Source organism: Chiroxiphia lanceolata, chromosome 1 (assembly GCF_009829145.1).
Source record: "Chiroxiphia lanceolata isolate bChiLan1 chromosome 1, bChiLan1.pri, whole genome shotgun sequence".
NCBI classification, from domain to species: Eukaryota; Metazoa; Chordata; class Aves; order Passeriformes; family Pipridae; genus Chiroxiphia; species Chiroxiphia lanceolata.
This window is the reverse complement of record NC_045637.1, coordinates 33,333,353-33,359,101: the sequence shown is the minus strand read 5'-3', so window position 1 is coordinate 33,359,101 and position 25,749 is coordinate 33,333,353. Positions and strand designations below refer to the sequence as shown.

The following is a 25,749-nucleotide window of genomic DNA, read 5'->3' as shown; positions in this document are numbered from 1 at the left end:
CTCCTGTGAGGCCACAGGGCAAACAGAGTCACAAGACAGACCAGCTGCTGTGCCAGCCCGTGCCACAGCTGAGAGGTTGATCTTAATCCTGGTCTCTCACAGAATCACAGAATATTCTGAGTTGGAAGGGACCCACAATAATCATCAAAGTCCAAGTCATGGCCCTGCCCATGACAGCCCCAAAAATCACACTATGTGCCTGAAAGTATTGTCCAAATGCTTTCTGAACACTCTCTTGGTGCTGTGACCACTTCCCTGGGGAGCCTGTTCCAGTGCTCAATCACCCTCTGGGTGAAGAACCTTTTTCTAATATCCAACCTAAACCTCCCTTAACACAACTTCATACCATTCCCTCAGATCCTGTCAGTGGTCAGCAGAGAGTAGAGATCAGTGCCTGCCCCTCCATTTCCCCTCACAAGGAAAATGTAGACTGTGATGAGGTCTCCCCTCAGTCTCCTCTTCTCCAGGCTGAACAGACCAAGTGATCTCAGCTGCTCCTCATACGGCTTCCCCTCAAGACCCTTCACCATCTTCATACCCCTCCTTTGGACACTTTCTAATAGCTTAATTTCTCTCTTATACTGTGGTTCCCAAAATTGTACACAGTACTAGAGGTGAGGCCGCACCAGTGCAGAGCACAGTGGGACAATCCCCTCCTTGACCGGCTGGCGATGCTTTGCCTGATGACCCCCAGGACACAGTTGGCCCTCCTGGGTGCCAGGGCACTGCTGACTCATATTCAACTTGCCATCGACCAGGACCCCCAGGTCACTTTTCGCAGCATTGCTTTCCAGCATCTTGTTGCTATCTGTATATACATCCAGGATTACCATGTCCAAGGTGGAAAACCTAGAACCTCTCAGTTCACTTCTCTTCACTAGAAATGAAGTTGGAGGAAAAAATAATCAGTTCCCATGAACTGTCTTACAGTGATGAAAATGTTTGGAAGCTTTGTGAAAAAATCAGTAGACAGAATCAATACCCTCTAGAAGAATTTCATGCTGTTTTCATGGAAAGAAAACATTTTGTCCTGAAACGAGTTCTTTCACCCAGCGTGCAATGGGACGATTCACAGAGTCGAGGTTATGTCTGGTTTCAGTTATGTACTGAAAGAAGTTTCTTTCTTCTATTCTTTTTTCTATAGCTGCTGCAATTACTGAGATGTTATACATAATTTATCTATTTGGGAGCCATATATCAACTTCAGAGTATGTCAAATAAAGTATACTGAAGTCAAGTATCAGAGATAATTTAAGGCAGCAATTTCTTTCTTCATTGCCTAATAAGAAAAAAAGACAAATTAGGAGTCAGCATGAATGCAAACTTGAGAACCATGTTTGCTTCTTCATCAAAAGAATTAAGAATCTGTTCATACATATAATTGTTAGCAATATTTAGCCAATACATGTGCTACCACCATCACAACATCTTTCTAGACCCACTAGCTTCAAACGCGTCCTTAGGAACCCAAAACAGAAGTAGGCTACAGAGTCTGCAGTGATTTGCATAATGGGACTATGGATCTTCATCAATGGTGGTTTCAACAATGAGAAAAGAGGCAGTTCCTGAAGAGTCACAAATAAAAGCTGGAACTGTTCTGTTCTGCACTCTGACTAAATACTTGTTAAAGTCTCTCTCTTCATACAGTAGAGGTTGCTGCCAGCTAATTCACGCAGTCACTCTGAATAGAAGATATTTTTTGGTTAAAGCTAAAGGTAGAAGTAGAAAACAAACAAAAAAATGAAGTCCAGTCATAAAAGTTCACTTCACATGCCCTGAGATAACATAAACAGGTCCCTTCTCATGATAAAACACATCACTATGCTATTGTGAGAGAAGGGTGCATTTTTCAGGCATAGCCTCCCTGAATCCACAAAATCCTCAGTGCTGTACACTCAGAGCAGAGCATCTCTTCTAACTCTTTGTCAGTTGTGGAAGAAAAGATTAGGATGACTAAGGCCAAAGAGAAGACGCCTTTTTTTAAGGCAGAATGAGAGGCATAAAGAATTTTATCTGTTCTCAGGCACAAGCATCTGAAAGACAAATGGTTTCAAGGATCTTGAAGCTAGACTAAATATCCAGCCTATCTGAATCAACTCAATACTGGGAATGCCCAACTGGAACCATGGGTGCCTGTGGAAGATTTCTACTCAGTTCTGACAACTCAGAAATCCTCTCTTAGAGGAAGAGATTAGAGAATTTGACCCATTATCATCAAACTGTCATAGGCAGAAAGCTCCCCATTTGTCAAATTAAAGATGCTTGGGCCATGCTAGTTAAAAACAAAGTCTGGTAAGACTAGAGAAAAGTCTCAAATTCTTGCTACGTTTCATACTTAATTTCTTTTCAAGAATGGACTGACTACTATACGAGCATTACCATGTGCTCCTTACTGCCTGCAAGGGAAGAAAGAGGAAGTGACAGACTGAGAAAAGTGCCCTCCTTTTGCAGCCCCCACCCCTGAAAAGGTTCTGGAGAAAGACTATTGGCAGACTGAGGTTAACTGGTTTGAGAGGCCTGTGTGGGTAGACCCATTGTCTTCAAGCCTTTTCCTGCTAAATTTGCCAACAATTATGCCAAACACAACAATGGTTTTGCAATATGGATAAATGTCTTCCAGACTGAAATGAAAAAGTCTTGTGAAACAGGCAACTAGGCAGTAAAGAATAATGCTAAATAAGCATAATGTTCACAGTGCACACATACATATATGTAACACATACACAAACACACACATAATCGTGTGTGATAGAAAGTGCTATAAGACAATAAAACTTACCTTCACTAATTCAGTTTTGTCATCATCTTCCCTGTGTTGGTAAATGCACTGGCTGAGAACAGCATAAAGTCTTTCCATGCAAGACATACTGACGTTTTCAGTAGCCACAATAATAGAATCCAATACTTGCTGAAAAAAAAAATGGAAACTACAGTTCAGAATACCGCAGGATACATCCTACTTTCTTATATTGCTAAATAAAAGTGGCGCTTCAGAGAACTGATTAAATAGATGACAAGATTTAACTGGAGAAAACAAAGTAATTTTTTATACTTCAGAGAAAAGGGAGGCTTACATTTCAGGCAATATTTTCTTACTCATCAATGTATGACATCAATGATCATAATTGCCAATCATCTGCTTCTAAAACACCAGGGAATGACGCAACCCACTCTGTCATAGAGTAGCTGCCACAGCAAAGCCACAGTTGCATTTCATTCAAAATGCAATATAAGGCTCTGGAAAATGCGTCTTTGGAAACCAGGGTACAGATCTTTCAGATACAGCTGTAACAGCTGGAAACGGAACCATCCTTAGTTGCTCATCTTTACCCACTAGCTGAATGTGTACTGTGGCTAACATCAGTTAGCTCCCACCTTGCCACTCAATAGTGACTAAACTAGCAGTGTGACTGCCTGTAGCAAATTACCACTCTCTCATACAGTCCCTTCTTTTACCAAAGATGTGAATGTGATAATCTCTGGGAAAGCAATGTTAACATGCTAGTGGCAGCACTGCTGTGGCTGTTCAGTAGCTGTGTGTTGTGTGAGGCTGTGAAGATGTAGCTTAAGAGAGCAGCCACACCAAACAAAAATATTACTGCCTGATAACTGCTTGCTATCAAACTCTGCATCCCTCAGATCGGCTAGCACAAGATTTGAGCATTCCCTTCAACTTCATCCTATACAGTGTGCAAAGAAGATGCACAAAAATCACATAGCATCCTTTCAGCTGCTGCAAACACAAGAGATAGGACGTGACAGAGGTTCATGGCCAACATCCCATATGAAACTATTTCCAATTGCTGCCACATAGGTAACTGTATGCTGTTCTGTATGTTCATCAAGGTCTACACGTATTACCAAGCAAAAAAGCAAACACACACACACACAGAACACCAAAAAAAACCAAACAAAAAACCAAAAGCAAATCACAAAAAAAACCCAAACAAAACCAACCAAACAAAAACCCCATACAAAACCAAGCAGCTACAGTTTGGAGGAGCTCTCTGGTACAGGCAGCAAGTTCCAGTGACACCCAGGTTAAGGAAACAAGTTTTCTAAAAGATGTGTTTCAGGATTGTAGCTCTCTGCTTGCAGCTGAAAGAAGTATAACTACCATTTCTCCAGTCAGTAGGCAATAACTTTGGATTACACACTGTTAGCACCCTGACTCTAGAAAAGCCTATGTGGCCTCTTGAATTACACAGGCACACATCAACAACAGAACCCCCTGAAATTTACTTCCTTAGAAAGCCAGCTTAGAAAGTTAGTTTCACCTCTACAAATCAGGCCAACTCTTAAAAATGTGACAGAAATTGTGTTGACAAGCCACTTCCCCAATGGAGATTTCTCTCTGGTCACATTCTCCCCACATAGGGGAAACATCCAGGTGATACTCCTTTTCTCATCATGGCAGGTAAAGAGCAGCCTCCACTGCTTTGACTAACCTCCAGGACTTCAACCTAGCAATTTCTTGAATTCTCCTCAAGGCTGCATTCCCTGAAGGTCAGGTCCTTCTTCTACCCTCTCATGCAGAGGAATCTCTCATCCCAGTTCATGCAGAGGAATCTTTTTTGTTCCCTGCAGCTAGGCCTATTTTTGCCTCCTTCCCCAGCTGTAGCCTAGGATAGCAACTTCTCTCCTGCAGGGGCCTGGAAAAACCTTGTAATACTGCAACTATCTGAAGGTAAAATTTTAACACTGGATTTTGAAAGCATTTGAGAAAAGCAGGTATTAGTATTTTATCCAGGTTGAGCTTTAGGTCAACCTGCTAATTTCAGGTTTCAAGTAATCACTGTTAAAAATCAAGGCCCTTTTCCAATTCCTAATAAATGAAAACAAGTGAACAGCAAACTAAAAAAATACCTGCATCCCCAGTTCATCATAAAAACTGCTAAGACATTAATAACCAACAGTAGTAGCAGGTAGTCAGTGGGTTATTTTAAAATTTAACAAGCCCTTTTACTTTAAAAATTAGGAAGAGAATACAGTCTCCTAAAATTTAGTTCAGCAAAAGCAAGAGCAGCAGTCCACACCAGCTGTGGAAACAACAGTCATAGTCCATCACAAGTTGAACTATTTCACAAGCTGTATATCCCTCTCATAAGTTGTTTGAATTGGCATTGGTTAACAACTGACTTAATTTAAAACCATAGAGGTACCAAGAAAATGTCCTGCTTCAGTGTTAACAAAATTGAAATTAGACTTACTTTGAGCTCAGAGTAATCCACAGACACTCCCCGTGTGTGAATTTTCATTGCTTTCCTGTCACATACTCGCGGTTGCTCATCCACCTGAGAACGTCCCGCATAATTTGTATGACGTACTTGTGAATCTGGAATGACACAAATTTCTTAAGTCATGATTTCTCTTTATCTGGACTACAGTATCAGTGAAGTATCCTGTACCTGGAAAAGAGTACCTCTTTGCAACAGAGACATAAGTGTTACCATTTTTTCAGTGAGAAATGCTTGACTTCTCCTTTCTTTCTGGCACTGCTCCATAAAAACTAGAATCGGACACAAAAAAAAAAAAGCACTAGAGAAAAAAGGCAGGGTAAAACTAGGAAAAAAATAGTCATGCTGCCACAAGAGCACTGCACAGTAAAACTGGTAAAAAAAAGAAAGGAACAGTAAAAAAAAAGTATTTTAGATTAGGAAACACATCTTACATTCCAAACATTAGGACATAATTCTTCTATTCCACATGTGACTCTTCTATTCCTCACTCTATTCCTCACTGCTTAAAGTACAGTTTTTTAACTTAAGCTGCTTATTACAGGGAAGATACTTGTACAATAGGTATGAATCTTTAAAATAGATACCATTTGAAAAATGAACTGCAGAATCAGAAAAAACAGACACTGCATAAAACTGAATTTGGTTGGCATAGCTAGAGGAGCAGCATCATTATGCAAGAAACACTGTGCTTATTTGAGAGACACACAATGGAAGTAACAGAATGGAATTAAAGAAGGCTAAAACCTAATAAATAGTTTAACCCTCCTAAAGGAGAGAAAGGAGATAAATGACCTGTTTGACCTTTCATTTACCATTTGAATGTCCATCTTCAGAAGTTCCAGCTTTTTGCCAATCTGGCATGCCACTCGCCTTTCTTAGGTCTGAATGTTCAGGAAGTACGACACACTTCCTTTCAGTAGGAGATTCAGCCACAAGGGTCACTTTCTCTCTTTCATTTTCTGTCTCATTTTTCTGTTGTCCTTGAAGTACATTTTCATGTTCTTCCATAGGAGTATCCTGGGAAGATGCAAATTGAACATTCTTCATCTTTGCTGCAATACTGGAAGAGTCTTCCTTCGTTTTGTGTTTTCTTTTTGACTTATCTACAAAGAGATACAAGAAAAAGTAATCCAAACCATTACCAAAACAGTTCTTTCTCCAAAACGCAGCATCGTCATTTTACTTGCAAGGAAAATGACTACAGCTTAAGTACCATTGTCCGTCTCCCTACATGTGTCTAGAGAAAAAGTTGCAAGTTAATGAGGTCAGTTCGCTACTAGATATATTATAGGCAGAGAAAGGGAACACACTGCTCCATGTAACTAAAAACTAGTTGAATATTCAGAAACAGCCACGTACAATGTTTTGGACTTCAAGATGTAAATGCCATTAAATGTCAGTTGGGTCATCAAGGCCAGGCTCTTACAAAGTCAAGCACCCACTGCACTTGAATTTCATAACCACACTGAATGAATGACCTCAGGATCTATCCCACCTTGTGAAGCATAATAAAAAATGTAATGCCTCCAGCATGAAAAACCAGGCATCACAGGAACCTGCTGTTAGGCCACAGGAACAGAGAAGGTAGCATTGACTTTATCAGCTTCTCCAAGAAAGTCTGAATAAAACTTAAGTTGCCATTAGAGCAGGGGGTACTGGCATCCACAGGCACTGCTGGCATCGTTATTTTTTCATTACACTTTGGGACTGTTTTCTTACACCCTGCAGAGCAAAGAATTGTTTCTTGCATAGTTGTTTACAAAGAGTGAGACAAGTCTTAAAATCCTCAGCATCAAAAAACATACCTCTTTCCTTACGAGATTCTTTAATTTCTTGGCAGCGTTGTTCAAAATCTTTATCCAGTTCGTGCCTCACTATGGAATATGCAGTATCACTCAAAGCATAAGCTTTGTGACTCAGGAGGCAATCTGAAATGTTAGTTGAAACTGAGCATTTTCTACTAGACAATGAAACCCTTTATTTTGTTTTACTAAGAATGATTTTTCTCTTTTCATAGGCAGGTTCTGAAATGTTATCTCAGATAGTATTTTCAGCATAACAACAGAAAAGTTAATTATTAAAGCAAAAGCACTAGTTACCAATCAACACATCTACCACAATTTCATGAGCAAACAGTTTATTTACAACCTGGCAATTTTAAACAACCCCAGAGAGCATTTCTTCCCACACCTACTGTCTGCAGATGACATTTATCAATTTACACCTTTAAAATTTTTCCAAACTAGGGATAAAAAGTACGTCCTCACCTCCAGGACTTTCATATGGTTTGTACTCTAAAGCATTGCTACAGATTAGATCAATGTCCTTCAGAAAATCTCCTGCAGTTAGATACTGGTGCATGTCAATCTTGGAGAGAACTGTCGAGAGGTCCATGGGCTGTTTAATAACAGCCTTGTAATTGGGTGCCTGCAAATGAAATATATGTGCTTAGAGATTTAATATAGTAGCTACCAAAATTTATTATTATTATTAATTATTAATTATATTTACACTTTTATATTGTTATATTACTATAGATAATGACCAAAACAGCTACATATCTCCTTTCCATTGCAACCACATTGTTCTAAAATAATTAACACCAGTCATTCAGTGCTATTTCACTCTAATCCACCTCAAGGGATTTATTAACAAGAACCTCAGTTACCCCACCTTCAGGGGAGGGTTGTAACAGCATCTATTTTCAAATGAGCTAACTGGACGATTTCTTTACTCAGACCATAAAAGGAGCCTACTGACTAGTTTAGATTAGGACATCTACGTTTGTTTAGATTATTCAAATCTCAGAAACTACAAAGAAAGAAAAAGACAAGTCAATGGATGCTTAGGAGAATGGGACTTCACTGAAAGGTAAAGCTATCTTTAAAACTGACTTTGAAGTATGTGCCTCTGGCTTAGACTTATTCAATAAATTAAATGAGAGATGTATGGGAGCAAGGAAAAAACATGCACCCCTTATGGTTGATCTTATACTGAGGAAAGGTACAGATAAAAGTGAGAATAGAATTTGAAAAGTTATTTGACAAGCTGCTGCTTCTACTCCTGTTCTCACAGAAACTATTGACAGTCAATTAAAGAGCTTTTGGCTTTAATAAAACAACCATATAGGTACTGTTTATAATTACAGAGAAAGAGATCTCTCTGCTTTTTTTTTTTTTTCCATCGGCAAACTGTGTTGGCATTTGGTGTAACTGGCACTTGGATTAGATGATCCTTGTAGGTCCCTTCCAACTGAAATATTCTAAAGTTTTAAAAACATTTTAAAAGAACGCAGGACTTTCAGTGAAGACTCAAATACAGACATTTGAGAGCCTCAAGGAGTCAAAAAAAGTAAAATTCACTTCCTGCTTCTTGGAAAATCAGAATAGTATGGTCCTAAAAACAGAGATAAACCTTCCTAGAAACAGCAAACACCAAGAAACATACACAAAGAGAAATTATGAATACACACAGCCATAATGGGATTACAAATCAACACTAATTTACCTCCTCTGGGTCAACAGGTTTCATAAATGGTCTGAAACGTCTGTCAATGACAAGTCTATGAGCCACGTCCCTTAAGTAACTTCTAAGTTCACGCAATGTATCCTCTTCCTGCTCCTCCACCTGTCTTATTTCTTCCTCTGTCAGCTGTCGAGGCTTAGGTGGTGGTGCTACGGGCAAGACTTCCAGTGGCTGCCAAGCTTAAATTAATCAGGAAATGATAGTCAATTGATGGTACTCAAATACAAGCACAGGAGAAATGATTGATAAAAAACTACCACCAAAGCAAATAGTGTATTAGCTGTTAACTTACAGTTAGCAGAGTTTTATACGTAGAATATCCTCCTCACCTGTGTTGTTTTTTGATGCAGGAGGCTGAGCAGCTTGCTTCATAACTAAGTCCTCAAAAAAATGTCTTCTTTCAGCACAGGTAGGCCGCGGGACTTTGAAAACTTCTTCATATTCATTATTAAACAATGCTTTTATCTAAACCATGAGGAGAAAAGATATTTCAGATAAAGAAGGCCACACAAATTTTTTATATTCTGTTCCAAAAGGATGAGTACCTCTCTAAATCAAACTGAATACTCATCTGGATAAGACAATCAATGAAGAGTTATCTTCTTGGCCTTAAAAGGCTAGATTTTTATAGCATGGCAAATTAAAATACTTTCTTTAAAGAATACCTTCTAGAGTTCAAGCTCCAGTAAGAAACTGCAAGATAAATCATTGAAAGAGGGGTGACACTCACCACCCCCAAGACTGTATTATTTTGTATTTACCTGCCTTGCTGTCTTTTAGCTTGAATCTTTATGGCAGCCACAGAGGGAAACAGGCAAGGCTCAGCAGAAAAGTGCTGGCTTTTTAGTCAGGTGTTTGGGTTTTCTTTAATTATATTTTTAATTAATTTAAATGAGGTGTCCGAAATTGCATACTTCCAAGCTATACTCCATTTTTTCCATCTCTATTACCAAAAGGTATGGAAGGAATTTCAATCCTTATTTTAGAAGGCCTTTATTAACAGTATAAAAACTCCTGTTACTGAGACAAAATAATCAGAGCATAATATTCACATTCTGAACACCTTCCTTTAGTGAACACTCTCAGATGTCTACAAAGCTCAGCATATTCTCTTCATCAATTTTGTTAAGGAACACAACTAAAAATTTATTTCAAAGTTACTTAAACAGGAATTGGACCTTAGCTTTCTAATTTGTCAAGTTTTCACCTGGATGAAGACTGTAACTGAAATTTTTATAAAATAATTTAAATTTGAAGTTATATTCCATCAGTTAACTGTGTGACCACCATATTCTTTTCAGTATAAATATTTTCAGAAAAAGTCTTTTTCTTAGCTACCTTTCAAGCGCCATATATTCTTCACTAAGGACACACCTAGCTATCTTGAAGCCAGTGAAACAATTGTGTGAAGCAAATCTATATATCTATCTAATAACCTTGAGTATGTGAGAAGGAAGAAAAAGTTGGGTCAAAGTCAATCTTTAGTCAGAAAACACTTTAGAGAAATGCTTTCATAATTGTTTTGTCTAAGCAAGTTTTAAGAAACCTGGTTTGGGTTTGAGTATGAATTTGCTTAAGAGCAGCACAGCACTCCAATGCTTCAGGAAGTTATAAATTAAGAAGAAATTGAATACTAAAGAAAGAAAAGTATCAACAGAAATACCTCTTCTGGGAGATCTCTGTATTGCACATCAGATGTCGCAAGGAGCAAAACTGGAGTAAACCTTGGGATGTTCTGCAGTAGTGTTGTAAAAACAGATTTCAGTGTAGGTCCAACAGTCTCCCACCAGGAAGGGATTTGTGGGATATATATGATACTTGGTGCTGTTCTTTGAGCTTCTCGCATCAACTGGTAAAATGAAAGCTTGGGTAAGAGAACTACATCATGTAGAACAGGCTACTAAATGATTACATATCAGTCAAACTGTCTTATGAAACAGGAATACCTGATGCCAAAATATCAAGACAAACCAATACATGAATGACTCCTAACAATACGTTAAAATTTTCACTTCTACTAAAATACAGACATTGCTACAGAGACAGAAACAGACCTGAATCTCTGTTGGATTTCAAAACTTAGGTGTAACATAACTCCTAAAGAGCCTCAGAACTCAGCTGATGTGGTGGTGTGCCTGAAAAAACCAAGACTAACCCTTCAGCAAGATGCATTAGCCTGGAAAAATCGCTACACAACTGCGACTATCCCATTTTCAGTTCAGAGTGCATACACACCCAAGTCAGACTGAAGCACAGTCTGAACAAAGAAAGACCTATGTGAGAAGATGAGGACTAACACTGTACAAGAAGCCTGGTTATAATTCATAACTTCAAGCACATTTTATAAGAGGTAACCAGTCCTTAGCCTGTCTGAAGAGCTAAATCGCTCACAGCCTCTCAGTACCAAAGGATCCACCAGACCAGATGATGTGCTTTGAAGACCACAGGCCACTGCCTCTAGAAAGCACCTCAATCACAGAAGACAACATGTACCGTGTACCTACTGCATGAGGGAAGCCGCAACAGTCCTTTCACACAACAAATTTCTCCATGCACTATTTCAGATTAACAACCTGGAAAAGAGATGTTCCTCCTACGTGACAAATTAGTATCCAGTCACGTAATATGTCTGTCCTGACTTGTACAGCTCTCAAATGTTGCTACTAAAGATTCAAATGTTTTAATACAGTGATGCCAAACAATGAAATGGATTTCCTGCCAAAAAGTAAAAAAAGAAAAACAGCATTAATCTACTTATATTTCATTTTTCTAGTTAAGGAAAACACACCACTGCACAAATTCAAGTGTTCCATGAATTTCAATTATTTTACTGCATGTACTGCAGCAGTATAAGCTGTATATCTATGTGTAAAAAACAAAACTATTCTTTTCCTCAAAACCTTGGCTGCTTGACAGATATAATAAAAAAAAAGGCTACAAAATGTGCATGACATGCCGTCAGGTTGATGCAGAGCCATCTACTGGTAGCACAGTAGAAGCAACGAAAACAACTTTCTGGATCCCACTGAGACCAGCAGGATTTCCTGCCACAAAGAGGGGTTTATTAGCAGCACCTCCCAGCTTCCAAAGCTACTAACAACATTCTCCTTGCTTCATTTCAAATGAAAAACATGGCTATGTATAATATCCTTACTTGGTATCATCCCATGTAGAAGAAAAGTGGATTTAAAGACAGAAGTAAATGTAACAGAACGTTAAAATCAGGCCACCTCCATTAACAATCAATTTTGCCTACTTCACTACTTTGTATACAGTTCACCAATCCTACAAGATTAACAAGAAAAAAAAAGCTACCTGTATACATGTTTCATCTGGTGATGTGCTAACAAACAAAGTTGGTGTGTCTAGTGTATAAATTGGAAAGTTTTCAAGGGTATGTATTACTGCAGCTGCCAAATCAAAAGCTTGCCCAGATTCTGGCTCTTCAACCAGTAAGAACCGTGGCCTGTAAGATGTTGGCTGGTCACAAGGATTTCTAAAGCAATAAGAAGAAAATAAGTTTAAAAATGAGTAATGAATAGGCACACAGATGTTAATTTTTTTCCTATGAACTTCTTTTTTTTTTGTAAATACACTCCCTGTTCCAGCAAATAATAAGTCGGTCTGTGACCAGGAAGACTACCAAAGCCTCCTTTCTCACAAACTGGTACCATACCTCCACTAAGGAACCCTGCAAGTCCCCAGCATGTCCGCTATTCCTTTGGCTGGGTTAAGTAACAGCTCTTAAATCCAACAGGGGGACTGGCCAGCCAAGTACACACACAACAACTGGTCAGTAACCTGATATGGGGCAAAACAACTCTTTCTCTCAGCACAAACCAATTCAGGTCTCTTTACTGCCCATACACAACCATTTTCATCATGTCTTGACTTTAGGTAACTGTGACGTGTCTACACCTGTCAAGGTTAGCTGAAATTTGGCCATAGTTCCTGGAGATGGTAGGAAGGAAGGTGCAAAACATATCTAGGAAAAAAATTAATGTGGGTACTGAAATACATCAGCAGTATCTGAAGAAACAGATTTGACTAGTTAAATTACAGCAGTACACTACATATGCATAAAATTTATATTTATTTTATTCAGTCATTCCAATGGTTTCATCTTGAGTAGTCTCTTCATTTTCTGGTTATCTTGCTTCACTAGTGTGAAACACACTTGTGGAAAGGTCAGCAGAGGAATAGAAACAGAGAAAAATAACTGACCCAACAGTGACAATGATAATATATTTTTTTAACAGTTGGCGTACAGGACAACCACAATTAAAACATCAAAATATTTACATAAACTCAGCAGGTTAAAGATACAAAATACAAACATTGTTCAACAAACCATTTCTCAATTTTGTTTCTGCTATGTAGTCGGCTACAGGTTTAACAATCTTGGAAAGTAAAAGGACAAAAGATAGTTACACAAATCCACAGAGTCTTTTTAAGCTAAAAGGACAGAGAGCACATTTTTAAGGTCTTGAGTCTTCCAAGGAATAGCATGGATTAAACCAACATGTTCTAATAATCTGTGAACCCCTTTGACTCAGGAAAAGAGGTGTGGGCCATTCAGTTTGATGGGTTAGGGCAGCGTACTCAGAACATTAGTACACAGTTGTATCTTCACGCTTACTTCTTGCAAATATTGATCACCACATACACAACCCCTTAACTCCATCCTGCACCCTTCACACCAAAACAGTTTACAGACCTGACCATTTTAAAAACGTAACCATAAAGGGGACAAACATACCTGCTAAAAGTGCAGAATTCTGCCTTTTTGTGATCAGGTGTTTTATGAGTTGGCTTCTCTTCAGAGATTGATGGTGATTCCTCATCACTGTCAATCACATAATTTCCTACAATAGGATTTAAAGACAATAGAAGTTTGTTAACTTTCCTGAATAGTCCATATCCTTGCATCAATACATCTTCAAAATCAGTGCTAGAAAACACTTCTCTTGCGTTTCATCATTTGAATGCTATTTTCTGAAGAGTTCATTCTACCACAGATCCAAGGAAATTGCACAAAGCTGTTCTACATCCCATGATTTGCATTAGGTATTACCCCGCTGTTGACAAAAACTTGTTTTTTTCCTTAGAATAAAGATGACTAAAAACAACTTCTGCAGTTTCCAGACACCTGAAAAACCCTTCTCCCTCCATGTAAGTATTTCTTTGGAAAGAGGTGCCTCATGCTTTAAACCTTAGATCCATCTCTGAAATGATAAATGCAACTTTAGCTACTGTCAGAAACTGGATGCTCCAGCAAAGAATACATAGTTGTCTGCTGCATGCTGTGAGTCACTCACAGCTCCGTCCTGCACTGTGCACATGCAAAGTATAAAATTGTGCTGTAATTACAGCTGACAGGTTTGTGTATGTTGACTGCACAAATCAAAAGTTTTTCTTCGGCAGATTTTTAAACAAATGGATGTTATTATCATACCTTGCTGTTGGTCCTTCTTTAGTGCAAGCTCTGCATGGGGGAATACTCTCTGCAAGGCTTGTAAAATTCTTTCCAGTGTGTTTTTTAACAGTGGCTTTGAAATAGCTGATAGCGCCCGCCCAGGGGAAGGCACAGCCCTCTGTGAAGCTGGAACAGTCTTCTGCATGGCCATGGAAAAATAATTTGCTTTTATTTTAATCAAATCCATGTTTATCTGCAGTCTCTCTCTACTTTCATACAGCTGAGGATAGCAATGCCGCAAAGCACAGAGGCCAGTTTCGGCACATAAGGCTTTAATATCAGCACCACAATATCCTAACAAACAAAACAAGAATCAAATGTTATGTCAGTCTCAGAATTCAAGGCCAAGATTTCTAAACTGCAGCGCTGAAAGACTTTGTATGCAGCCAAAAAATTACCAGATTAAGAGACAATTGAAAGAGTTCCTGCGCTGCAGAGAAGTTCTGTTACATGGCTCACAGCCTGATATTCTGCACTTAAGAAGCAGCCTGCTCATCAAAACTTTGCTCCTGGGAAAGATGCCCCAAACCCATTCAATGTTCTGAGAGACAAAAAGAAAATTGAAAGCAGTATCTAACTTTGTTTGCTTCCAAGGCATGTCAGCAGCAAGGCACGAGAGCTCGAGTACTGCCTGGTAGAAGCTGAGGTTTCCTAGGACTCAAGTTGCATGCAGTAACCTACACTGTTTTCAAACTTACCAACACATTCTTCAGCCAGCTCTTCAAGTAAATTGTCTGATGGCTTCGGGTTCCAGTCTCGTGTGTGAATTTTGAAAATCTCTTTTCTTGCCTGAAAACAAAACAGTTGCATTTTAGTTTGCCCTAATTTTTCTCTTAAAAAAACAACTACAACACAAACCCATAAAACCTTTTATACTAATAAAAATACTTTTCTTATCTGCTAAACTTTTAAGTATTTTAAAGGTCAGTTATTAATATGCCCTTTGCATTTTCAAGTAGGAAATTTAATAATTTGCTACCTGTTACAACATTGTTACACTAAACTCTTACTGGGGCCTGCAGTGAAATAAAAGGCATTTCTATCTTCCATAAAAAGTGAGTTTTCACAAGTGTGAGACCTAATGATGCTGGAGAAAAAAATGTAGCAAAAACCTTTCTCAAACAGAGATTTTTTTGTCAAAGAAAATTCTCTCAAACTTAGCAAAATTTCAATCTCATTTCTTCATCAGATTTGCTTTTCTGCCAGTTCATTCAAGTAAAAGTCCTCACATTTTCTTTCAAATTGCTAGAATTACTACCAAGAAGAACAATAAGTATGACTTAAACTACTGTCACTAATCCAGAAAATGTCAAACATCGCCTATTCTCATCTCAGATCTTTGCAAGACTTTCATTGAAGTATTTCTTGGTAAACAGATTAATTATGGCAGATTTCTAGAATTCTTCCACAGTAGGGAATCATGTATTAGATTTGTTTCATGACACCTCATCTCTTCTTTCTGAGAGCAGATGAAAACTGGAGACAAATGTTTGTGTTAAATGCACTGTTTGGTGTACTTTTACTAGCTTTCAATTCAATAAGCCTATTATCCTTTTTCCAAAAAGTGCTAAGAAATATCAGTAATAGTCAGAGAGAAAACATAAAAAGAGGGGTCCAGTTTTGCACACTATCTCCCCACAACCTCAATATTTTTTGGTCACTCTACATCCATTTTTCATTGCTTAGGTATTGCAATTGAACTAGAAGCCTTCCAAGCACTGAAGTTGTGCAGTGTACTTCACATATTAGTCCAAGTCCCTGTTAATAAGTTCCAGTAAGAACGTCAAATCCCAACATAATTCACTCCAGTACCACCCTTGATCAAAGTTTTTGTTACCAACGAAGAACTCCTGTGTGCACACCATTTCTTTCACTTCCAAGATGCTACAGCAGTACTTTATAACTAATTCATACATTCATTCTTTCTTAAACATTTCAGTGACTGGCAGCATCCCATTTTCTTCACTAGTTACTGCAAAACCAATACTAATTACAGAAATAATTACTTGTTGAAATCATCATAATCATATATATTCAGTACCAGGTTTGCCCTCCACAGTATAACACAGTCCCTCCAGACAGCCCTCTCTTGTCCAAGCTGTACATTACTGATGGAGACTTGCACAGCTTTGCAATGCTGCCTTGTTACAGGGGTTTGTTATAAAGGTGGACTTTGCTACATAAGCATTAAGGTTGAGTTGAAGTTTTGACCTCTTTGTTTGGCAAGTTGAAGCGGAATTCTCGTTCAAAGCGTCCAGGTCTTCGTAAGGCAGGATCTATAGAATCCAGTCTGTTGGTAGCTCCAATTACCACAATCTCTCCTCTGCTGTCTAAGCCATCCATAAGTGTCAGAAGTGTCCCCACAACAGAGCTAACAGAAAAATACAATTTTCATACACTGGTTTAGGAAATTTTCTTCAGTTCCACATCACTCAAAAGGACAACTTCTTATTGATGAGATGCTGGTTAGCAGAAAACTTGTTATAAGACATAACAAAATACAGATAATGTATCACAGACCTTGTACTGATATCAAGTTTAGGAATTGTTTTCAATTACTGTTTAAAAATCATCTGAAATTCACTGGCACTGAATTACTAGTTTTCAGGATAAATGAATGTGTCACACCAAGTTAAATAGGTTGCGGTCTTCTTTTCACAAAGATCAAGCAGCTTCTGTGTAGATACAAAACATGTCCTACCTATGAATTTGGTCTTGTTTACCAGACCGTACAGGAGCAAGAGCATCAATCTCATCAAAGAAAATAATTGAAGGTCGCATCTGGTAGGCCTACAATGAAAACACAGGAATATTGACATTAGTAAAACAGCATTATTTGAAAGATAAAATGCATGAAAAACATTCTGGTTGGAAAGGCACAAACTAGATTTTTCACACTAGCATCTGGGAACTCTACTAATTGAGCTAAGAGAGTGAAGAGGCACAAATAACAAAAGACAGAAGCCTATGTCAACCCACTGAGACTGACTGACAAGAAACAAATCATACCAGTAGTTTTTACAGTTATTTGGCAACCACCAAGAACAGAGACAGGACTTAACTCAGTTATAGGTTTGGGAAGCAACCCTCTGTTACCAATTTAAATGACCATGCTTTCAGCCTGCATCTGTTTCCCTCTGATCTAAAGTCACCACCTCCTGCTTCTTGAAAATTCTTTTGTGACTGTGTGGCTGCTGGGTTTTTTTGGGTTTTTTGGGGTTTTTTTATTAGAGGGCAAGGGAGTGGAGGTAGTAGTGGTGGCACGTGGCAGAATTTTCTTGTCTGTTTTACTAGTCTTTCCCAATACATGTCAAGATTTCAAGCCCCCAAAACTCCACTGAAGAAGGAAACACTGACGGTCCCATTTCAGTGGAAGGAGCTGACAAAACATGAAAAAGAATGAATTCTTCTGAACCACAGAAAATTAGTTTCAACAGACTAACAATTAGTTAGTCAGAACACAGGGCGTGTTTCAACCTTACCTGCTCAAATAATAGACGAAGCTGTCGTTCAGATTCTCCTATCCATTTATTCAAGCATTCAGCACCTTTCCTCATAAAAAAAGTTACTCTCATGTCACCTTGACTGCATTCATTAGCAAGTGCACGAGCAAGCAGTGTCTTTCCAGTCCCCGGTGGACCATAGAATAGACAGCCTCTACAATTTAAAAAAATACACTAAGAAAATGACATAAGAAAAAACATCGTGGAAAAGTACCTGTTACAATCCCCCATTCCTAAAACACACAACTCTGCTCTCCTAAACAAAATACTTAATGGATAAGATAGTGGTAACAGCTGAAGTGTGCAAAAAGTCAAAAGTGTTCCTACACAATTCAACAAGGCAGCAAACAAAATGAATAAAGAGGTGATGCAGAAATACAAAACCTTGAGAAAAGATTGTAGTGTCCCAAAAAGACACTTAAAACTTCTGATAAACCAACAGGAGTGATTGGAGCCAAACAAGAAAAAAATTCCAGTGCAGAATCTGAGACTGGGCTAACTTTACAATGATACACTGCATATACATTCCTGTTTTCACGAAAGGCATGATTTTGTAGTAAAACATTTAATTCTCCCTTGAAAAACTTTAAGTTTTTGAAGAGGAAGTAGTCTAAAGCTGGAAGGATATTCTGCATTTCTGCATTTCCATCAACTAGAAAAGCCTGTACAGTGCTGCTTCAAAAAGAATTTCAATGACTAAAGAAGCAAAACACAGAAATATTTTCTTTTCATTGTTTGCAATACTTTTAAAGTTGCTGATGGCAAAGAATTTAAAGTCCTAGTTCAATATACCACAACTGAGTTTTGCTGACCAAGAATATATAAAGCTAGCAATTAAATCTCTAAGAATTTTGTTTTGTAATGCAGAAGTCACTTAGCTGTGTAAGATGCAGACAGTTTCTTATTTTAGCTCAAGCACAACAAGCACTGCAAGCTTTTAGTTGCAAGTCCTATCAGTTGTAAAACTGATACTTTAGCACTTGAAAAAGAAAAAGTTGGTGGGAGAGGCAACTGGACTTTCATAAAACAACCCAAAGTTGACTATGAGTGGACAATTCCTTCCCACTTACAAACTAATCAAGTCCACTTGTATATGGGACTCTAAAGTAAACATTTCCAACTCCAGGTCTGAAAGGCAAGACACTTTTAAAAGATAATCTCACCACACAGTAAATCTTTGGACCTACATATATGCGGGATTCTATCCATTTTTTAAACATTACACTTTACTACTGTTAAAAAACAAAACAAAACAACACTGCTGAGAATTTTGAAGCATGGGAACTTATTGATACCTCAGTTGAATATTCCCCTGAAAATAGGTGAATGAGAACTTATAGTTTTAAACCATGTCTGTTACCTTGGAGGTTCAATTTTCAGTCTCTCAAAGATTTCTGGATAAAGCAAGGGAAAAATGACCATCTCCTTTAAAGATGAAATGTGGTCAGAAAGACCACCCACGCCATCAAATTGTACCTAAAGTTGAAGTCAACAGAACACATTTTATGTTAAAGAAAAATGCAACCTCAATAAGATTCCATCAGAAATTAGACATCAGCACAAAAGAAACATTCATGGCAATTTTCAAATTGCTTGAGAAAACTGTAAACTGAGGGAGCTGTAGAGGACAAAGCTCTCACTGACATGAATCAAAAATACTTACTGCATCTATTTGCATTTGCTCAACACCAGCCAGACTGGCTCCAATTTTTGTGGTATTCTTGTTAACTCCCTTTAAGTCACCTTTCTGAAAGCTGAGCAGAAGAGATCTGACTTGAATTAAGGAGGAAAAAAAAGGTTCTTTCTAACTTATGATGCAGATAGAAGATTTCTGATTTTCTAATGATAGCAAATGAATGCAGAAGACATTAAAAATCAGCATAAACTTCCTAAATAGTCAGATATTTATTCCAACTTTTATGTTTAATGGCCATGATTAAACAAAGGAAAATAGTCACTCCAGGCATTAAACCAAGTTAATTATTTTAACAACTCTTAGCACTTAGGAATATCCGTGCCAGTCAACACAGCACATATAGGAATGCAAGCTTAGAACAAGTTATTCCATATGGAGAGACCATGGACTGACCTTGATCTGTATGATGGAAGAATCCCTCCCCTCCCCAAACACACTGATATGTTTCAAATAGTTTTACCTTCTACATTCAAAAGGTTACAGTCCAAGAGAATACTTATTTCAGTGGAGATTAACATTATAAAGGCTGCCCACCACTCCTGGACCTTCCTGAGGACTTTAGAATGTGTGGGCAAGAAGATATGTCTGAAAGACATCAGGCTGAAAACCTTTTTGTTAGACTGTTACTACAATAATTTTTCTAGAGCATTTGTTAAGTAACAAAACCTATTTTCCCTATTTATAACACTTTCTGTTATGGTGATTTTCTTTCTGAATAAACCACAGTAAAGTACAGAAGCAGTAAAATTTTACATTAAGAAGTTACATCGAAGTGTGTGTCTCTACCCCTTTCCCCATTCTCACCTAGAAATCAAATTGCTTATTAAAAATCAACTCTAAAAGTCCCGTTTTGGACAGTCCAGTTACAGTTGTCAATACCAACAGATATGATTAAGTATTGCCACAACTTAGAAAGGGTACAAGATGGAGATGGCAACACTCCATGGATAGGCATATGCAAAGTCCTCCCGAGTAGACTCCTCCCTCCCGTATTCTCCAGTTTCATTAACCTTCTTAAATTTTTCTTCTTCCTCTGTATCTCAAAATCCTCATGATCAGATGAGGAAGGGGAATCACTGTTTGGGACCACATATCTCTGTCTGCAAACATTGAAATAAACAAACATTCAAACAATTCAAAGTAAAAAATTAAAATGTGCACTAAGTAATAACAAAATTGAAGTGAACACTATCTCAGAGTTTACTTTGAGATCTAATAAGTTTTCAGATCATCAGACTCCTTACGAATCTGATTTCAAAGTACATTATTTGATTTTTCTTAGGAAGGTAAAATGTTTAACTAGTATGCAAAGAAATTTCTTAACCAAGCTTCTCCTTTTGTCCAATCTCTCACATACACAAATCAAATTTCACTTAGCATTATGTAGCCAGTCTGTGAACCATTAATCTTTTAAACTCATTTAAAAATTTGGCTTCAAAAATCCTTCCTTCAATAACTGTCTGCTCTCAAGGTTGCTAAACAAAGTGTTCCTATCTAGCAAGGGATAGCACTCTCTCTGCTCTAACTGCTTACAGGATCCCATACTGCTTTGTCATTACTATTACAATTTATAATTTATAATTTCATTTAGCATTTTTCTTGTTTAAGGATACTTTCATACAGAAACATGAACTGATTCCAAAGAGACACCAGAATCAGTGTTTGAGTGATTAAAAAAAAGTCCATTAAAACTTTCATAGAGGCCCTCCCTCTATCTAAATTTTCTTTGGTTTTAAGAAAACAATTTACATCCCTCAATATTAAATAGTCTAAGATTTTCAGAGGGACATTCTGCCTTCAGTTCCAGAACAAATGGATTTCAGTTACAGAGTCTCGGCCACAACCCTCATCATCACCTTATCAACGAACACAAATACAGCAGTCTACATTTTCAAATAAAACCTAACAGCTGGTAAAAAGGGTGGCCTCCCCCAGCCAGTGTTTGTTTTCTTTATTCTCTTAGACTACCATGGCAATAATCATACTACTGATCTATCATTATCACCCATCCAAAACCTCTTGAAAGCATTATTCAGTTTTTCAGACTGAAAAGCTATCACGTAATCATACACAAACCTTTTATTCCCTTTGCATGATTCTCTCTCTCTGACAGGTGAAGATGGGACTGAAGAATTTCTCTTACATTTTCTTGGTTCTGTTGAAAGCAAAGAGCAATTTTAAGAGAAAGCAGGATAGTCAAAGAGGCAGAAAACAAGACGTATCACCCACCTCTAAGTTCATGGGAAGTTTCAAGGGGGATGGGGGTTAATCAGTGCACAGTAGAAGTGAAAAAAGACACACCTGATTTTTTAGGAGAACTGAAAACCACATGAGTTAGATTATCAGGTCTCTTTAATTACTATTCTTTCAAGGATAGATAGGTCACTTTTTTTTACTGAAAACAATAAGGATGCCAAATAGCAAAAAAAAATTTAATGTCCACAGGATACATGCATTTAATGAATGAAGGTAAGAAATTTAAAATTGAGTGTGGCGTGTGTGCATGCATTTCCACTTAAAAAAAAAAAATCTCACTTCCATGCAAGAAATTTTCTCTTAAGAGAAACTTATAACCCACTTTCCAATGGATCTTGATAACGCTCACTAAGGCAATGCTTTTCAGTGTCTTCATCATCACTTTCTTTTGCTTCACTTCCTTCTGGTGAAATTACTGCACACAATGTTGAACTGTTTAAGTACTACTGCAAATTATGATATATTCAAAATACATGACATATATTCCCACCTGTCCACAGCCTTTTATCATGTAAGCTGTTTAGAAAAACATGGGGATTTGGAGGTTTTTTGTCTGAATACCTGTGAGCTCACTGCCAGAACAGCCCTAGAATATTTGGCTCTGGCTTTTAATATCAATAGCAACACAGATTTTTTTAATAAAAGAAAAATACCCAGTAGTTCAGTCCATCTCAATTGTTTAAGACAAGGTTTTTGGCTAGGGCATAGTCAAGGAAATTTAAAAGAGAACTAGCCTACAATGCTACCTGGATTGTCAGTTGTTTCTTCATCAGTTGTTTCCATATCTAGGCTTGCCTACTTTAAAGAAACAAGAAAGATCAGGCACAAACATGCAGAAACCCTGTGGGAATATCTGGTGCCTATATAGTATCATTATCAAGGCATGCCATTACACAGAAGAGTTAATGTACCGGAGGAAGGAATAGGAACATCACTCTGGCACCCAGGATTAGTAACAAGGATTTCTACTCTAAAATAGGGTTTAATAGATGTGAAAGTTTAACACTTAGCCAGATAGAAAACTGAGTGTATCAATCTAAGATTTATCAATTATCAGGTTAATAATCCAAGAGTGTGGCAGAACCCCAGACAAAGCTATTTCTAGCAGACAAAAAAAATCATACTGTCATTTGAGAAATGATAAAGTACTATGGTCAATTCTGATCGAAACAAACTACAAACCAATTCAGATCTAAACAAAAGCAACTATGAAAGCAGGCTATGAATATGTTTAAAAAACAACACCTGTCATTCAAGAGGACAGTGGAGTAACCTAATTTAACAGAGCAAAACCAAGAAAGAGGAAATATGATTGATTGGAGTCTATCATTTTAACATGACTTTCTCTCAGGAGAGAGGACTGCTTGAGCTCACAGGCAAGGCTGGCACAAGAGAAAACATAGATAAAGCAGTTATCAGTGAATTCAGTTTTTACTAAGATCTGAAGTAAGAATGTAAGACCTGAAACAGCTGTTTGTAAACAGTGTCCATTCAAAAATCATAAGACAATTCAGAAAACATAGTATATATTTCAGCATATCATTGCTCTTTCTTGTCTTCTGAAGAAGATATTTTCTTCACCCTTACAAAGTAGCTGTGGCATAACAGTAACTGTAAGATGTTAAACTGTAATTAGAAAGCAAGAATGACATTTTTGTTTAGACTACACTATGCTTTGGAAGTTTTTTTCAGCTAAATTAAAATTATAACTAAATAATTTCTTTATGTGAAATGCCACTCATAGAGAAAAACAGTAAATTAAATTAGTATCTACTTCTGTATAGTGGAACACTCCATGGTCTCTCATCCTTCACTGTCTAGGCCTCTTCTTTGTGTCATTCAGATAGGCAAGTACAAAAAGACCCCATTGAAAACAACACACATAATCAATATGATATTTTAATAAAAAGAAATCTCAGAAGGAAAAAAATAATTCTGAAGATCATAGGAGGATGACAAAAAGAAAATATGGCAGCTTTTCATAGTACTTAAGTTGTTCCTCATTATAGCATTAAGTCATTTTTAGTTTACAGCCTTCCTCAGACAACAGGTTGCTTATTCTTCTCTTAACTGGAATTAAGGTCTCGTGCAGATGTTTCATGACTATATACACTAGAAAAAAAAACAAACCTCCCTACTGTTACACTTTGCAAACCTTTCAGAAAACAATGTCAATTTGGGCTTCACAGAAAGAATTAAGTCATGGACACACAGACAGAAACACTAGGACTGCTTTGCTTTGCCTGTATCCAACTTCTCCATTTCTTAACAGGACATTATAAAATTACTCATAAGCATGAAAGAAAAATTAATTAAACATGAAGGTGCTTCTGGAGCCAAGATTGATTGCGAGGGCAATTTAAATCTACTGAAACTCACAACATAAAGTGATCTTTCAGTTCAGAAGAACCAGCCCACACATAAAAGATGCTCTGGTGTAAAGATCTCTCTGCAACTGGCAATCCCAAAATAAAAACACTGGTGGCCAATTTAAGCATTGGCTGTGACTAAAGTCTTTACACATGAAGCACCTGCCAAATACATCCTCCTACACACAGTCTCAGACCTGTAAGTTTTAAAACAAGCTGCAAGCAGAAGACTTTACCTGAGCAACTGCAATGGAACATTTATGGAATGTTTGTGAAGTTGCTTGGCAATGCCCCAAAAAGTTCCAAGCTTGACCATGCCCAACCTCCAAGTCCCTGGTGGGACTCTGCTATGGAGGGCACCTGCCACACAGCACCTAATGATCACAGAATCATAGAATGGTTTGGGTTAGAATGGACCTTTAAAGATCATCTAGTTCCAACACCCTGCCATGGGTAGGGACACCTTCCACTAGACCAGACTGCTCCCAGCCTCATCCAGCCTGGCCTTCCAGAGATGTGGCATCCACAGGTTCTCTGGACAACCTGTTCCAGTACCTCATCACCCTCACAATAAAGGCGTATCATATAAGTAGCAGCACGTAGGGATTTCTCAGCCTAACCACTGAATACATTTACCTTTTCTCACCAGGAACAACAGCACCTTCTTCTGTTGTCAAAAGAAGGAGAAAGCCCCTGGACAATATTATGCCATAGCACAGAGGCTTGCTAATAAGGCTCATTTTAGTAGTTTCGCATTATTAAAAAAACTACTTACTTTGTTCTAAGTTTGCCAAACAAGATGATTGATTTGTAGTAGTGTAACAAGTTTGTTGAAGTCTTCAGCTTCAACGGATCTCCAAATCCTCACTTTCTTTATCTTTTAATCAGTCAATATTACAGAAAATATAACATGAAGATCATTTGATAGGATTATTTTCCATAAACACAAATTAACTTGCATTAATTCTGCTACTCACTTTTAACTATTTATTAATTCAGTTTTACATTACCTTTTCCATAATTTTTACAAGGATTTACATGACACTGACAAGTCTATAACTACAGTGGCTGTCACTTTTATTCTTTTTAAATATTGGCATATTAACTTTCTATTGCACTCCTGAAATTTTCCCTGTGTAGTAAGAACTATTGAAAATCAACATAGTCAAACTCCTCAACAGGACGATAGAGGCTATCCAAACCTGCTAATTTAAAATGGTTCCTTTCCTGTTTCAAAGCAGAACAGAAACAGCTTCAAAGTTCCTAAAGTGCATGTAGCTCACAGCCCTCCAAGTCAAGCCAGTAAGAATTGGGAATGCTCAAGGTCTCCCATCACTTGCAATAAGGCATAGAAAGCAATAAATATAAAAAAAAAATAATAATAAATTCTAACTGTGATCCAGAAGAGAAGGTCACAAATGAATACTCTTTGATCTGTAAGTTGCTAAAACACAATATTTCTGTTTCAGCAGATGTGGAAGCTGACATGTGGGGAACCTTAGCAAAACCCACAGTGTGGATCATCTATCAAATGTAAAACTCAGGAGGTCTAAGCCCATCCAGGCCTTAGAGCTATAGGCAGTTCTGTTATGACCAGCCCAGAAGGGGAGGGTAACCCCGGTTCTTGTTAATAAATCCCTTGGGGTGGATTAGAGTGAAACAACACTGAATAATTGGTGTTTGT

General features: G+C 37.7%; 1 protein-coding gene across 6 annotated transcripts; it reads right to left on the bottom strand.

Moving 5' to 3' along the window:
• Positions 1 to 1,083: 1,083 nt before the first annotated feature.
• On the bottom strand, positions 1,084 to 24,328 carry LOC116779880 (ATPase family AAA domain-containing protein 2-like). Of its 6 annotated transcripts, none has more exons than XM_032674395.1 (23): positions 24,302 to 24,328; positions 22,443 to 22,494; positions 21,517 to 21,595; positions 20,451 to 20,540; positions 19,408 to 19,498; positions 19,105 to 19,220; positions 17,724 to 17,898; positions 16,943 to 17,031; positions 16,453 to 16,612; positions 14,940 to 15,030; positions 14,221 to 14,535; positions 13,525 to 13,630; positions 12,081 to 12,261; positions 10,429 to 10,614; positions 9,095 to 9,230; positions 8,748 to 8,944; positions 7,508 to 7,667; positions 7,046 to 7,168; positions 6,879 to 6,962; positions 6,053 to 6,343; positions 5,211 to 5,335; positions 2,780 to 2,908; positions 1,084 to 1,279 (listed from the first exon to the last, which is right to left on the bottom strand). In XM_032674395.1, the coding sequence occupies exons 2-23, from the start codon at positions 22,477 to 22,479 to the stop codon at positions 1,241 to 1,243; spliced, it is 3,000 nt and encodes a 999-aa protein (XP_032530286.1). In that variant the 5' UTR covers positions 22,480 to 22,494; positions 24,302 to 24,328; the 3' UTR covers positions 1,084 to 1,240. The 6 variants fall into 6 exon arrangements, with proteins under 6 accessions (XP_032530286.1, XP_032530278.1, XP_032530295.1 ...); XM_032674387.1 differs by having other exon boundaries at positions 22,443 to 22,491; positions 24,263 to 24,307; XM_032674404.1 differs by lacking the exon at positions 24,302 to 24,328 and adding an exon at positions 24,228 to 24,249.
• Between the last annotated feature and the right edge of the window lie 1,421 nt (positions 24,329 to 25,749).